Source organism: Sardina pilchardus, chromosome 24 (genome assembly GCF_963854185.1).
Source record: "Sardina pilchardus chromosome 24, fSarPil1.1, whole genome shotgun sequence".
Taxonomy (NCBI): Eukaryota; Metazoa; Chordata; class Actinopteri; order Clupeiformes; family Clupeidae; genus Sardina; species Sardina pilchardus.
The window spans coordinates 15,761,296-15,773,512 of NC_085017.1; the positions used below are offsets into that span (position 1 = coordinate 15,761,296).

Here is a 12,217-nt window from a genome sequence, read left to right on the forward strand (position 1 = left end):
TTCCTGTTTGCGCCTTTTATTTCCATTCATCAAGAGGCATTTTAAAAGTCCAGCATATGCACCAAAAAGCTGTGCAAGGTTTTACATACAATTGTACATTATTTTCACTGGTCTATATATAATGAAAACCTACTTAATTTGACTCGAATAATGCAAATTTCAGAAAAAGGAGAAAGCAAGACTGAAGTGCACCCACAAAGCAATGCCCAACTTCAGCTATGCATATTGACTGTGCATTTCAGTATGACAGACATTCTATTTAACAGACAGAGAGCAGACATTTACAAACGAAATATCCTGATAGTAGTGTAGTGTAGTAATATCCACAGCGGCCAAGAAGTAGCAGTTACATCCTTGGTATTGGGGCTGTTCTGCATTATCTCCGCTTAATCAGAAGTGCCGTTTACTGCCATGTTGGGAAGAATTGCCCAGTGTGTGGCCAGAGAACGCAGACCACTGCTGTGGCGGCCACTCAGGAATCGGAGCTCGGCCATTGGATGTTCGGGGTACATGTTGAAGCTGGTTCCAGATGGCTGTCCAGCAATGATGGAGCGCCCTCTGTTGGTGACGATCATGATGGACTGGATGTAGTGAGAGTACTTGCCGGAGACTTGAACGATGAACTCGCCGTCAAACAGCTCAATCTCAAGTTCGGTGCCAAATCTATGACCAGCAACTTGCGACCATGCGAACCCATAACGAACTTGGATCCTGAAGAATGGGAAATAAAATCACATTAAGGAAATTTACTTTTTCTCCCGCAATTTGATATACTCTTGAAGTGAAAAGGTTCAAACAGTCATAACAGTTTTGTTATTTGTTTGACATTGCTCAGATTTCCGTGAGAGAATATGTGAGAATCTGTAATATCATTTATAATGAAATTAGATAAATACCAGTAAACAGTAGCCTAGGTTACCCGTTTTGGTAACACTTTGCGGTAAGGGTACATGAATCATCATGAATTCATACATGAATTCATTCATGATTTATGCATTACTTAATGGCTTAATATCTCATTAATCATCAGGAATTGACATGAGTTCACTATGTCATTCATGACCTCATGCATGAACAACGCATCAACTAAAGCTTTAAGTATGGTGGCTACATCATTATGAACTATGGTTTATTAAGCATGATCATGATGATTTATTTTTCTGTACATGAATCATAATGAATTCATGCATGTAAACCTTCCTGAATTATTAGGAGATTAACTAAGCATTAGTTACTATGACTGTTGGGCTTAATTTGTACAAACTCTCTAAACACACTTTCTTAAACTCTTTCTCTAAACACACGTCATTATTCACCACTTAAGTTGAGGGGCCACAAAACATGATGAACTCATGAGTAACTAATAGTTAGTTAATCCCCTGAAATTTCAAGAAGGCTTACATGCATGAATTCATAATAAAACACACACACACACACACACACACACACACACACACACACACACACACACACACACACACACACACACACACACACACACACACACACAGATTCACTAGTAATGTGCCTCACCCACGGACATGTGAGCTCTCCCAGAGTCTGACTGCAGTGATGCGGCTCTCCCCTGTAATGGTGTAAGAGGCCCCAGATCCTGAGCCCACAGATGGGGAGAATGAGAAGCCCGAAGCTGGAAGAGAGAGAGAGAGAGAGAACAAATAGAACCTGGTCACTAAAAGATCTTCCAGCTTGCTTCAAGGTTCTCAGGCCACACGACCTCTGTTCAGGTTCTGATGCACTTCCAAGGAATAAAGATATATATACGTATACTGTATACATATATATATATATATATATATATATAGTGCATGTTAGGCTAAAGATCTTTACATAATAGTTATGCACGCTGCATTGTTTTCTTAACAGTAACAACTGGGTATATGAGGTTAAGTTTAATCTAATGCTACAAATGTAGTGTGTTTAATGTGTGTGTGTGTGTGTGTGTGTGTGTGTCTTACGGGCAGCCCAGACAGCAGCCAGGAGAACACAGAAGACAATCAGAGCCCGCATGCTGTAGAACAGAGGGTCAGCGTCAACCTTTGAACTATTGATTTATGTACTAAGAGTCCTCAATATACACTGGCTTGAAATGAGTAAAAGAAACAGAATATTTAACATGTGGAAATTACCTTGCTGACTTAGTGCACAGTCCAGACTGTAGTTAAAAGAAAAGAACAAATGCACGGTGTTAACGTTACACACATTATCCATCCTTCATCCATGTACACATTATCCATTTGCATTGCTGTTTTATCAATCCTATCATTACATATGAAAATAACAATTATTTTTGTTAATCATTTTCCAGATAGCTTGCAAATAATGTTTAAAAAGGAGTTGGAGCCAAGCTCATACTGTACCAATGGTAAGGGAGGCTCTGAAAGCTCTGAGAGAAGAGGGTGATCTGAATGCTCGTGCCAAACCGCAGAGCTTATATGCAGTGTCCCGCAGACTTTTTCAAAGAAGCCAGAGTTGACTGGTTCCACTGGTTTGTAGACTACATTCAACAGTGACGAGAAAGTAAAGATGGAATAAAAATGCCTTGCTTTCTTGTTGTCTGATTTTCAGTTTAAGTTCTCACATTGTTGTTGGGTGAGTTGTTATTGATCTATTGTTCTTGTATTCCAGGCAATGTGCAAACATGTATGCACAGTCCAGACTCCCTATGAGCCCGACGGACGCAAAGTGCTTCAAAAAACACACCCATTCTTCTTTGTTACATTGCTCACGGCGAGATGAGACCTATACTGCACAAAAGAGCAGAGCCGGGGCTTTCCAACGAGACTAGACACTTGTCTGTACAATCAAGTATGAAAATAAAATAAAATCATGAAGTTAAATCAAAGTATATCATATTTACAGTCTATATTGCTCCGCATTCACTCACGCATCCAGAACTCTAGCTTGAATTACTCGCGGACCCCGCATCGCACAGGCATGACAATCATATCAAATGAAAGAGGGGAAACAGAGCTTTCCATTGCTACCAAATACATCGATAATTTTGTATTGTAAAATCAGACGAAGTGACAAACAAATAATAATGTCATATAGCTTCAGCTACCATTACTCTCGTTTGATTTACTCGTGAAACCGCCATCTTTAAGATGTGGCACGCATGTCAGATGAAAGAGGAGAGCTAGAGCTATCCACAGATACCAAATACAACATTCTAGGCCATAATACAGACGAAGTGACAGCAAAATAATAACTTCATTTAGCCCCACTTACCCCATGTTTTTGTGGCATAATAGCCTATATTCATAATCCAACGTTATCATGTGTTTCTCTATGGCAAGTCACGTTCATAATACAGTTTTGAGATCCTAGCAAACTCCTGTATGGTATCCAATTCAAGACTCATATTGCATCCACATTTGTATGACAAATAAACACTTTTTTGCCTTTAATTTGTTTATTGCAATACAGTAAAAATATTATAGAGAATCATCATCTGTGCACGTCATGTGTGCTACTGTAGCAGTCATAATTTAGCATTAATAAATGTTGCTTAATATGTGAACTTCCCCTTCTGTTTTTCTTATAATTTGTATTAAATAAATATGGTTCCGCTAATAGTTTGCTAAATTTGTTTCCGATGGGGCATTAATTTATGTTGCGCACCTGTAGACTTTCTCGTGCTTGGAAGTCTGGAAAGGGGTAAGCTGGTTTTATCAATCCTGCGAGAGTAAATGGTCTTAACTTTGTTTATTTCTTATTTTTTTCAAGATATTATCATTATTATTTGATGTAAAGATATTTTATGACATCCCATTTATTTATTTTGAGATCGTTTATGCAAATGGCTGTAGTTATATCGTGTGAATGGGTCAAGTGTTAATGGGTGCTTTGGTGCTTTATCGTCAGGATGCCAGCTATCCCTGCTCAACCGCGTGTGTGTGTGCGACTGATGCCCTGTCTGTTGTCTTCCACAGGCCCGGTGTACATTTTAGGACATCCTCAGACTCAGGTGTCAGATTCAGAAAAACAACTGTCATCTTCAGACAAAACTGTCTCAGCGTCAGAAAAAACTTGTCATCCTCAGACAAAACTATGTCAGCGTCAGAAAAAACGTATCATCCTCAGACTCAGGTGTCAGACTCAGAAAAACAACCGTCATCTTCAGACAAAACTGTCTCAGCGTCAGAAAAAACTTGTCATCCTCAGACAAAACTATGTCAGCGTCAGAAAAACCTTATCATCCTCAGACAAAACTGTGTCAGAGTCAGGAAAACCTCTGTCAGAGTCAGACAAAAAAGTCTCGGGTGAAAAGTTCTCAGAGTCAGGTCTCGGAAAAAAAGAGTCAGACAAAAAAGTCTCGGGTGAAAAGTTCTCAGAGTCAGGTCTCGGAAAAAAAGAGTCAGACAAAAAAGTCTCGGGTGAAAAGTTGTCAGGTCTCGGAAAAAAAGAGTCAGACAAAAAAGTCTCGGGTGAAAAGTTCTCAGAGTCAGGTCTCGGAAAAAAAGAGTCAGACAAAAAAGTCTCGGGTGAAAAGTTCTCAGAGTCAGGTCTCTGACGTGGTATTCTTCAGCGGAGTTAGTATCCATGGCAACCTCATGACTTAACAAAGATCATCAACAACAAATATCCTGGATACGATTTGCACGAGTGAATCAGCCTAACTTGCAGAAAACAACTGTTTCGAATTATATCACAAATAGGCTATGCTTTCTTTAGTTAGAAACAGCTGGGTTAGCATAGGCTACTACCATAGACATATATATTGGCTACTACAAACAAACTCCGCTGAAGAATACCACGTCAGGTGAACTATTTCTAGCTGGCAGAAAACAACTCTTTCGTTTAATAAATTAGGCTACAGCAAGCAAACTACAGGCTGGTTTCGTAGAATCTAGATATAGCCTAATACAAAGTTGTTTTCTGCAAGCTAGTTCACGAGACGTGTTGATTCTTCAGTTGAGTTTGTTTGGAGTATCCATGGTAACAGAGGTTCTTTCTGAGACCTGACTCTGAGAACTTTTCACCCGAGACTTTTTTGTCTGACTCTTTTTTTCCGAGACCTGACTCTGACAACTTTTCACCCGAGACTTTTTTGTCTGACTCTTTTTTTCCGAGACCTGACAACTTTTCACCCGAGACTTTTTTGTCTGACTCTTTTTTTCCGAGACCTGACTCTGAGAACTTTTCACCCGAGACTTTTTTGTCTGACTCTTTTTTTCCGACAGCATTTTTTCTGAGACCTGACTCTGAGAACTTTTCACCCGAGACTTTTTTGTCTGACTCTTTTTTTCCGACAGCATTTTTTCTGAGACCTGACTCTGACAATTTTTCACCCGATACTTTTTTGTCTGACTCTTTTTTTCCGAGACCTGACTCTGACAACTTTTCACCCGAGACTTTTTTGTCTGACTCTTTTTTTCCGACAGCATTTTTTCTGAGACCTGACTCTGACAACTTTTCACCCGAGACTTTTCTGTCTGACTCTGACAGAGGTTTTCCTGACTCTGACACAGTTTTGTCTGAGGATGATAGGGTTTTTCTGACGCTGACATAGTTTTGTCTGAGGATGACAAGTTTTTTCTGACGCTGAGACAGTTTTGTCTGAAGATGACGGTTGTTTTTCTGAGTCTGACACCTGAGTCTGAGGATGATAAGGTTTTTCTGACGCTGACATAGTTTTGTCTGAGGATGACAAGTTTTTTCTGACGCTGAGACAGTTTTGTCTGAAGATGACAGTTGTTTTTCTGAATCTGACACCTGAGTCTGAGGATGTCCTAAAATGTACACCGGGCCTGTGGAAGACAACAGACAGGGCATCAGTCGCACACACACACGCGGTTGAGCAGGGATAGCTGGCATCCTGACGATAAAGCACCAAAGCACCCATTAACACTTGACCCATTCACACGATATAACTACAGCCATTTGCATAAACGATCTCAAAATAAATAAATGGGATGTCATAAAATATCTTGAGTCTGAGGATGTCCTAAAATGTACACCGTACCGGGGTGGGTAATCGGGAGAATCGGGAGATTTCCCGATGGGCCGCTTCACTTTTGGGCCAGTTTTTTTTTTGCATTTGTCAGGTTAGTCCATCTTCTCTTAAAGTAGGCTACAGAGGTTCCGCATTCTGACACCGCAGCCTCTGCATGGGCTGTAGCATATCATGCGAGGGAGTTCTCCCCTCCCAAGATAGTTGGTTGGGTCCATAGCGCGTCTTTTCCAAAATATGATTTCTCAGATAGGCTACCTATAGCAGGGCCGGCCCTACCGCAACTATACGCGCCAGCGTCTCCAGCAAGTGTGAATAATTTTTTTAAGCTGTCTCATCACCAGGCTATTTGCTACAATATTTACCTCTGTTACAACAAGTCATGATTTATGCCCATTAAACTTTTAACTGTCAGCATCCGTGTCACCTGAAGCATGCGATAGAAATATCTATTGAAAAGCACAGTTGATCTGTGCATGCACCATCTTTTGATTATTTGATTTAGAAAGCAAGTTCATTATTTTGAGCTGCTGTTAGAATGGAAGCTTAATATAATAATTTAGCCCGAAGTTAGATAACGTGTAGATATTTGCTGCAATAACCGGATTACTCGGGATCAGCGTATTGTAGAGGAATGCTTCATATCCTCGGGTCCGATAAGGTCTGCTGTTTATTTTGATATATGGTTATCTATATGTTGACTGGAGTTTGGGAGATATAGGCTAGGCTACCACCGAGAGTAATGGGTGTGGAGGTGGATGAAGCTCCGTGTAGTGGAAATAGCCTATGATTAAACTGAATGCCTAAGCAACGTTAATTTTCGTTAGGTTTCGGTTTATCACAGCACCTGCTAATATCGTTTGAAAGCTCAAGTCCAGCTCTTCCACGATATCTGTGAATTATGTGTGATCTGTGAGCAATTAGGCTAAACAGAGAATGTGAATTTGGATACATTTTACGTCCATCGGTCACATGTCCGCTCCTATAGATGGCGTTGCCATTCACAGTGTAACTTTGTACTGTGATTTGAACTGTAAACATGAGTTTAATATGCCTTTATGCTGAAGAGTGGAATACGTTGCTTTATTCATTTATTTCTGCTTTTGTTAATTCATCAACCTTGGGATAGATAGAGTCTTTATTGTCCTGTAAAGGATATTCTTTTTCACACGTCATTTTATCCATAAATAGTGGGATAGTGGAATATGTTAATTTCTCAGATTATTATTTAACCTACATTATTTGTTGAACCATGGTATTGAAAAGAAAAAATACAGGACAGTAAGAGCTGAACTGTTGCTTAATTGATCCAATTTCCACTGCATGGAAAAAGTGGGCCGGTATTCGGCCTGAAATTCCCGGGCTGAAAAGAGGCTCCACTCCGGCCCTGGTCTTCCAGGTATGTTTGCCTTAAAAAAAGATTTGTCATGTATCTTATGACTGGTTTATTTCATGTCTTTTGTTTATAAGTTGTATATTACTATTCGATCACGTTTATTTCACACGGGAGCTTATTGACTAGCTAATATAGATTACTGAACAGTATGTAGCATGCTTTAGCTTATTGTATGCATGTATTTTTTATTCTCTCATGCTTGGAAGTCTGGAAAGGGGATGCCAGCTATCCCTGCTCAACCGCGTGTGTGTGTGCGACTGATGCCCTGTCTGTTGTCTTCCAGACAGGAATAAAGTGCTGACAAATCTACTCTGCGCCTGTCCTGCATTACTTCTTGCCATATAAAGACTATTATTTTCTTAAATCATGTAACTGACTGATTAGAGTCGGTTACACTACGCAAACAAGTCAGGTGAGGTCAGATCAGCTAGTGTCACAAATATATATGGAGCGCAAAAAGTGTCAAAAAGTCATTTCTCAGCACTAAATAAAAATGGCCATTTATTTCTGGAAGTCACACACCACATATTTCTGTAAATTGCTCAGCCCCAAAGTATACCTCCACCATGGTTCTTATATTGCCATTTTCAGGACAGTCAGGCCTACACAACCATGCAAGTCATGTCGAGCTGTCAGCTTGCTGTGGTGAGATACACGTCAAAATGTAAGAATGTGTATAGTATGCTTTTCACATTTTTATTATATAAAACTCTAAATCAAATCAATGCAAGTATTTATACATGATATTGTGGCAGATCTGGGTAGCCTAAACTGTGCTGAAAGAAACAATATGTAGCATGTGTGAATGGCACTTACAATGACCAGGATAAATTCTTCTAACTAGAGGTAGTGAAAATGCCCTTAAAACAGCTTAGGGCTCATAGAAGAAAAGAATAAGAATAGGGGAGTCACGTGACATCTTGACTGCGATGCAGGTGTAAAATCTTCAGCTCGCCCAGATATTTACCCCAAAACCGTTTAAAATCAACTAAAACTCAGTTTATCTTTACCAACTTAACTATGACTTCAACGACAACAAAAAGTGGCCAGAAGAGAGAACTGGAATTGTCTCCAGCGAAGAAAAAACCCAAAGAAACAGAGTCGATATCTAGAGATGACCTTGATGCAGCCATTTTAAGTGGAGTTAGCAGGGCACTTCAGGAACAACAGCGAAGTTTTGATGCTTCAGTGGCCCAGGCTGTAAAGGAAGCTCTGGAATCTACACTCCTACCTCAACTTACATCTTTGAAAAACGAGATCTCATCGGCTAACCATGCCATTCGGAACTTAGCGTTGGACGTGAGCCACCACGCTAGCAAGGCGCAGAGAACCCAAGCTACAGTGGAGTCTCTTCAAGGAGCAGTTCGCTCCAACAAACATGACCTCAATGCTACTGCCTCCAAGCTGGTCCACTTACAGAACAGCCTGACTGAAATGCAGGATAGAAGCAGACGAAACAACCTCAGGCTTATAAATCTTCCTGAATCTGTTGAAGGATCTGATCCGGTGGGTTTCCTGCAGACCAACCTTCCCAAATGGATTCCGTCCCTGGCTGGACGCAACATAGAGATTGACCGCTGCCATCGCATATACAACAGCGACTTTGGCAAGTCTGGAGCTACCCAAAAACCCCGCACTATCATTTTCCGTCTGCTGAGATACTCCGATAGACAAGCTATTCTGAAGGGGTCACGCACAGCTCCCCCAGTCAAGTATGGTCAAGCCACTCTTTACTTTTTCCCGGATTACAGCCCTCCTACTGCCGCTAAGAGGAGAGAATTCACACCAGTGATCAAAACGCTCAAGGCCGCCGGTCTCAAGTCCTTCCTTTTATACCCTGCAACCCTCAAAGTGGAGCACGGAGGATCTCAACTCATCTTCAACACCCCGATTGACGCCGAGAAATTCTTGCAGTCAGTGGATCCCAACACATCGGCCATCCCGGTCAGTGTGGAGAACATCTTCGAGCCACTGAATGCTAACACTCAACCATCAACCTCTGCAGCTGAGACCAAAGATCACCGAGCGAACGCAACTTCTCGCCTTGATACACCACTCATGGACATGTAGGCTAATGCACACACCGACGATAATACAAACATTATGGGTGAATATCAGACCTTATCAGACCTTATCAGAAGTATTTGCTTTATTCCTTAGCAGTTTTCATTACGTGAGTGTTGCGTTATTATTCTTACGATACTAGCTTGTTAAAACTGAGTGTTATAACTTTAGCATGTTGCTAGCGTTTTGGGGGGTCTTGCGGCGAGCTAGACCCAATCTGCGTTGCTGTTGATAATGCCACGGATCTACGTGATTTTGTGTTCTGCAAAGCCTGAAGGAGCATTTGGCGTCCTCGCGGCTTGCAATTGTTCTGTGTACATAGTTTCCCTCATCCCTCCCTGGTTTTCTTTTGGCAAACGGTACTATTTGTGTATAATATACATTATAGGTAAAGTGAGTGAAAATGTGTTTTTAAGCTCAACGCTCGTTCTGATTATGAGCACGTCTCTACTGGAGTATGCCTTTATCTCTCCCGGCCCGTTAATATGTCTGACCTTTCTGTAATAACATGGAATGTAAATGGCTTGAATTCCCCTGTCAAAAGAACCAGGTGTCTGGAATTTCTCTTCCGTAAAAAAGTTTCACTAGCTATCATTCAGGAGACGCATTTAAAGAGCTGCGATGTACATCGATTTCAAAACAGGCGTTTTAAAATTCTAACCCATTCTTGTGCTTCTAACAAAACAAAGGGAGTATTGATTTTGGCTGCAAGACATCTTCCACTGACTGTCCAACATACTTTCAGCGATGAGAATGGTCGCTTTACTTTAGCCGTCGTTACTATATGCCGAGCCAGATTAGTGGTAGCCTCAGTCTATGCCCCTAACAACCTTGATCAGGATTTCCTTCACTTGATGCGCGATAAATTTATAGGTATGCCAGACTCTAATTTGCTTATTGGGGGAGACTTTAACTGTGCCATGACTGATATTGATAGAACTTCTTCTTCCATAGATCCACAGTCTTCCTTAGCTCTTAAGAATTTTGTTACAGACTTGAATCTCATTGATATTTGGCGATTTCAAAATGAAGGTAGCAGAAATTATACATTTTTTTCCAATAGGCACAAGTCATTTTCTCGAATTGACTACATATTTCTAAGCCAATCTCTAGTCCACTTGGCCCAACCAGACATCTTGCCTATTCTGCTGTCTGATCATGCACCTGTGCTGTGTTCTATTCATCTAAAGGATATCCCTAAAAAGGCCACAAGGTGGCGCTTTAATGATTCCTTGTTATTAGATAAGAGATTTGAAACTCAGATTCATGAAAAACTGAATGAATTTCTTGAAGTAAATAAGGACCAATGTGATAACCCACAGATCCTATGGGAAACTGCCAAATGTTTTCTAAGGGGCTTTTGCATCTCTTTTTCATCCCATTTAAATAAAATTAGGAATAGAAGATTTGAAGAATTGGAGCTTAACATCAAAAACCTAGATCTAGAACAAAGACAAAATCCAACTGACACTACAGCCAATACACTCTGAGTATAAAATGCTAAGTCTCAAAAAGGCAGAATTCACGCTACAACGTACTAGGCAAAGATACTATGCTGAAGGAGAGAGACCTAGCCACCTTCTAGCACTAAGGCTGAAGGAAAATGAATCAAAAGCGAATATATATGCTATCAGAGGCCCAAATGGTTTGACCCTCACAGACCCGATAGCTGTTAATGAGGTCTTCAAACATTGCTACTCAGATCTCTACTCCTCAGAAGTTTCTGAGGATCACATGCAGAGTGGGTCTTTCTTTGATGATCTTGATTTACCAAAACTTTCTCCTGAGGAAGCAGATCGATTACAATCACCGCTTACTCTGGACGAACTGAGTATTGCCATTAGGTCTCTTAACAAAGGTAAATCACCAGGACTGGATGGTTTACCTCCTGAACTTCTCCTTCTTATTTGGGATAAGGTTGGTCCTCTCCTCTTAAATTCAATTAACTATGCCCTGGAGACTGGTCAGTTCCACAGAGATCAAAATGTGGCCCTTATCTCATTGCTATTAAAAAAGGGAAAGGACCCACTTGATTGTGCTAGTTTTAGGCCCATCTCCTTGATTTGCTGTGATGTTAAAATATTTGCCAAGGTGCTTGTACACAGACTAGAAGAATACGTAAGCAAGTTGATTAGCTTTGATCAGACAGGCTTTATTAGAGGGCGCACAGCATCAGACAATATACGTAGGCTCTTACACATTCTAAACTCAGCTGACTCCTCCCCTGACCCTATTGCTCTTTTTTCATTAGATGCTATGAAAGCCTTTGACAGGCTTGAATGGAACTATATGTGGGCTGTCCTAGATAAGTTTGGTTTTGGTCCCAAGTTTATTGATATGCTTAAAACTTTGTATAACTGCCCAACTGCATGTGTAATGACCGGTTCAAAAATATCATCCCCTATCAAATTAGAGAGAGGTACCCGTCAAGGGTGTCCCCTTTCCCCTATCCTTTTCTGTCTTTGTGTTGAGCCTTTAGCACAAATGGTTAGGCAGAGTAAACAGATTATACCTGTGAGATTGTATGACAAGGATCATCATATATCACTTTTTGCTGATGATATCCTCCTGTTTTTATCTAGGGTTGAATCCTCAGTCCCCCAAGTCCTACTGCTGTTTGATCATTTTAGACGTCTTTCAGGCTATAAGATAAATTGGGATAAGTCTGTTTTGATGCTCCTCAACAAAACATCACAGGTTGTTAATCTACCCCCATACATCCCTATCAAGAATTCTTTCATTTATTTAGGCATTCACATTCACCCAACAATTGCGCAAATTGT

At 40.6% G+C, this 12,217-nt stretch overlaps 1 protein-coding gene across 1 annotated transcript; it reads right to left on the bottom strand.

Moving 5' to 3' along the window:
* Positions 1-2,458, bottom strand: LOC134072624 (zymogen granule membrane protein 16-like). Its single transcript, XM_062529405.1, has 5 exons — positions 2,379-2,458; positions 2,148-2,173; positions 1,977-2,029; positions 1,534-1,648; positions 1-711 (listed from the first exon to the last, which is right to left on the bottom strand). The coding sequence occupies exons 3-5, from the start codon at positions 2,026-2,028 to the stop codon at positions 387-389; spliced, it is 492 nt and encodes a 163-aa protein (XP_062385389.1). The 5' UTR covers position 2,029; positions 2,148-2,173; positions 2,379-2,458; the 3' UTR covers positions 1-386.
* Positions 2,459-12,217: the final 9,759 nt, after the last annotated feature.

Excerpts from the sequence above, each read along its gene's own strand:
- LOC134072624 (XM_062529405.1), bottom strand. The coding sequence starts at position 2,028 with ATGCGGGCTCTGATTGTCTTCTGTGTTCTCCTGGCTGCTGTCTGGGCT. Across the intron at positions 1,649-1,976 it reads GGCTGCTGTCTGGGCTGCCC|CTTCGGGCTTCTCATTCTCC; the intron begins GTAAGACACACA and ends TCTCTCTTCCAG. Across the intron at positions 712-1,533 it reads GAGAGCTCACATGTCCGTGG|GATCCAAGTTCGTTATGGGT; the intron begins GTGAGGCACATT and ends CCCATTCTTCAG.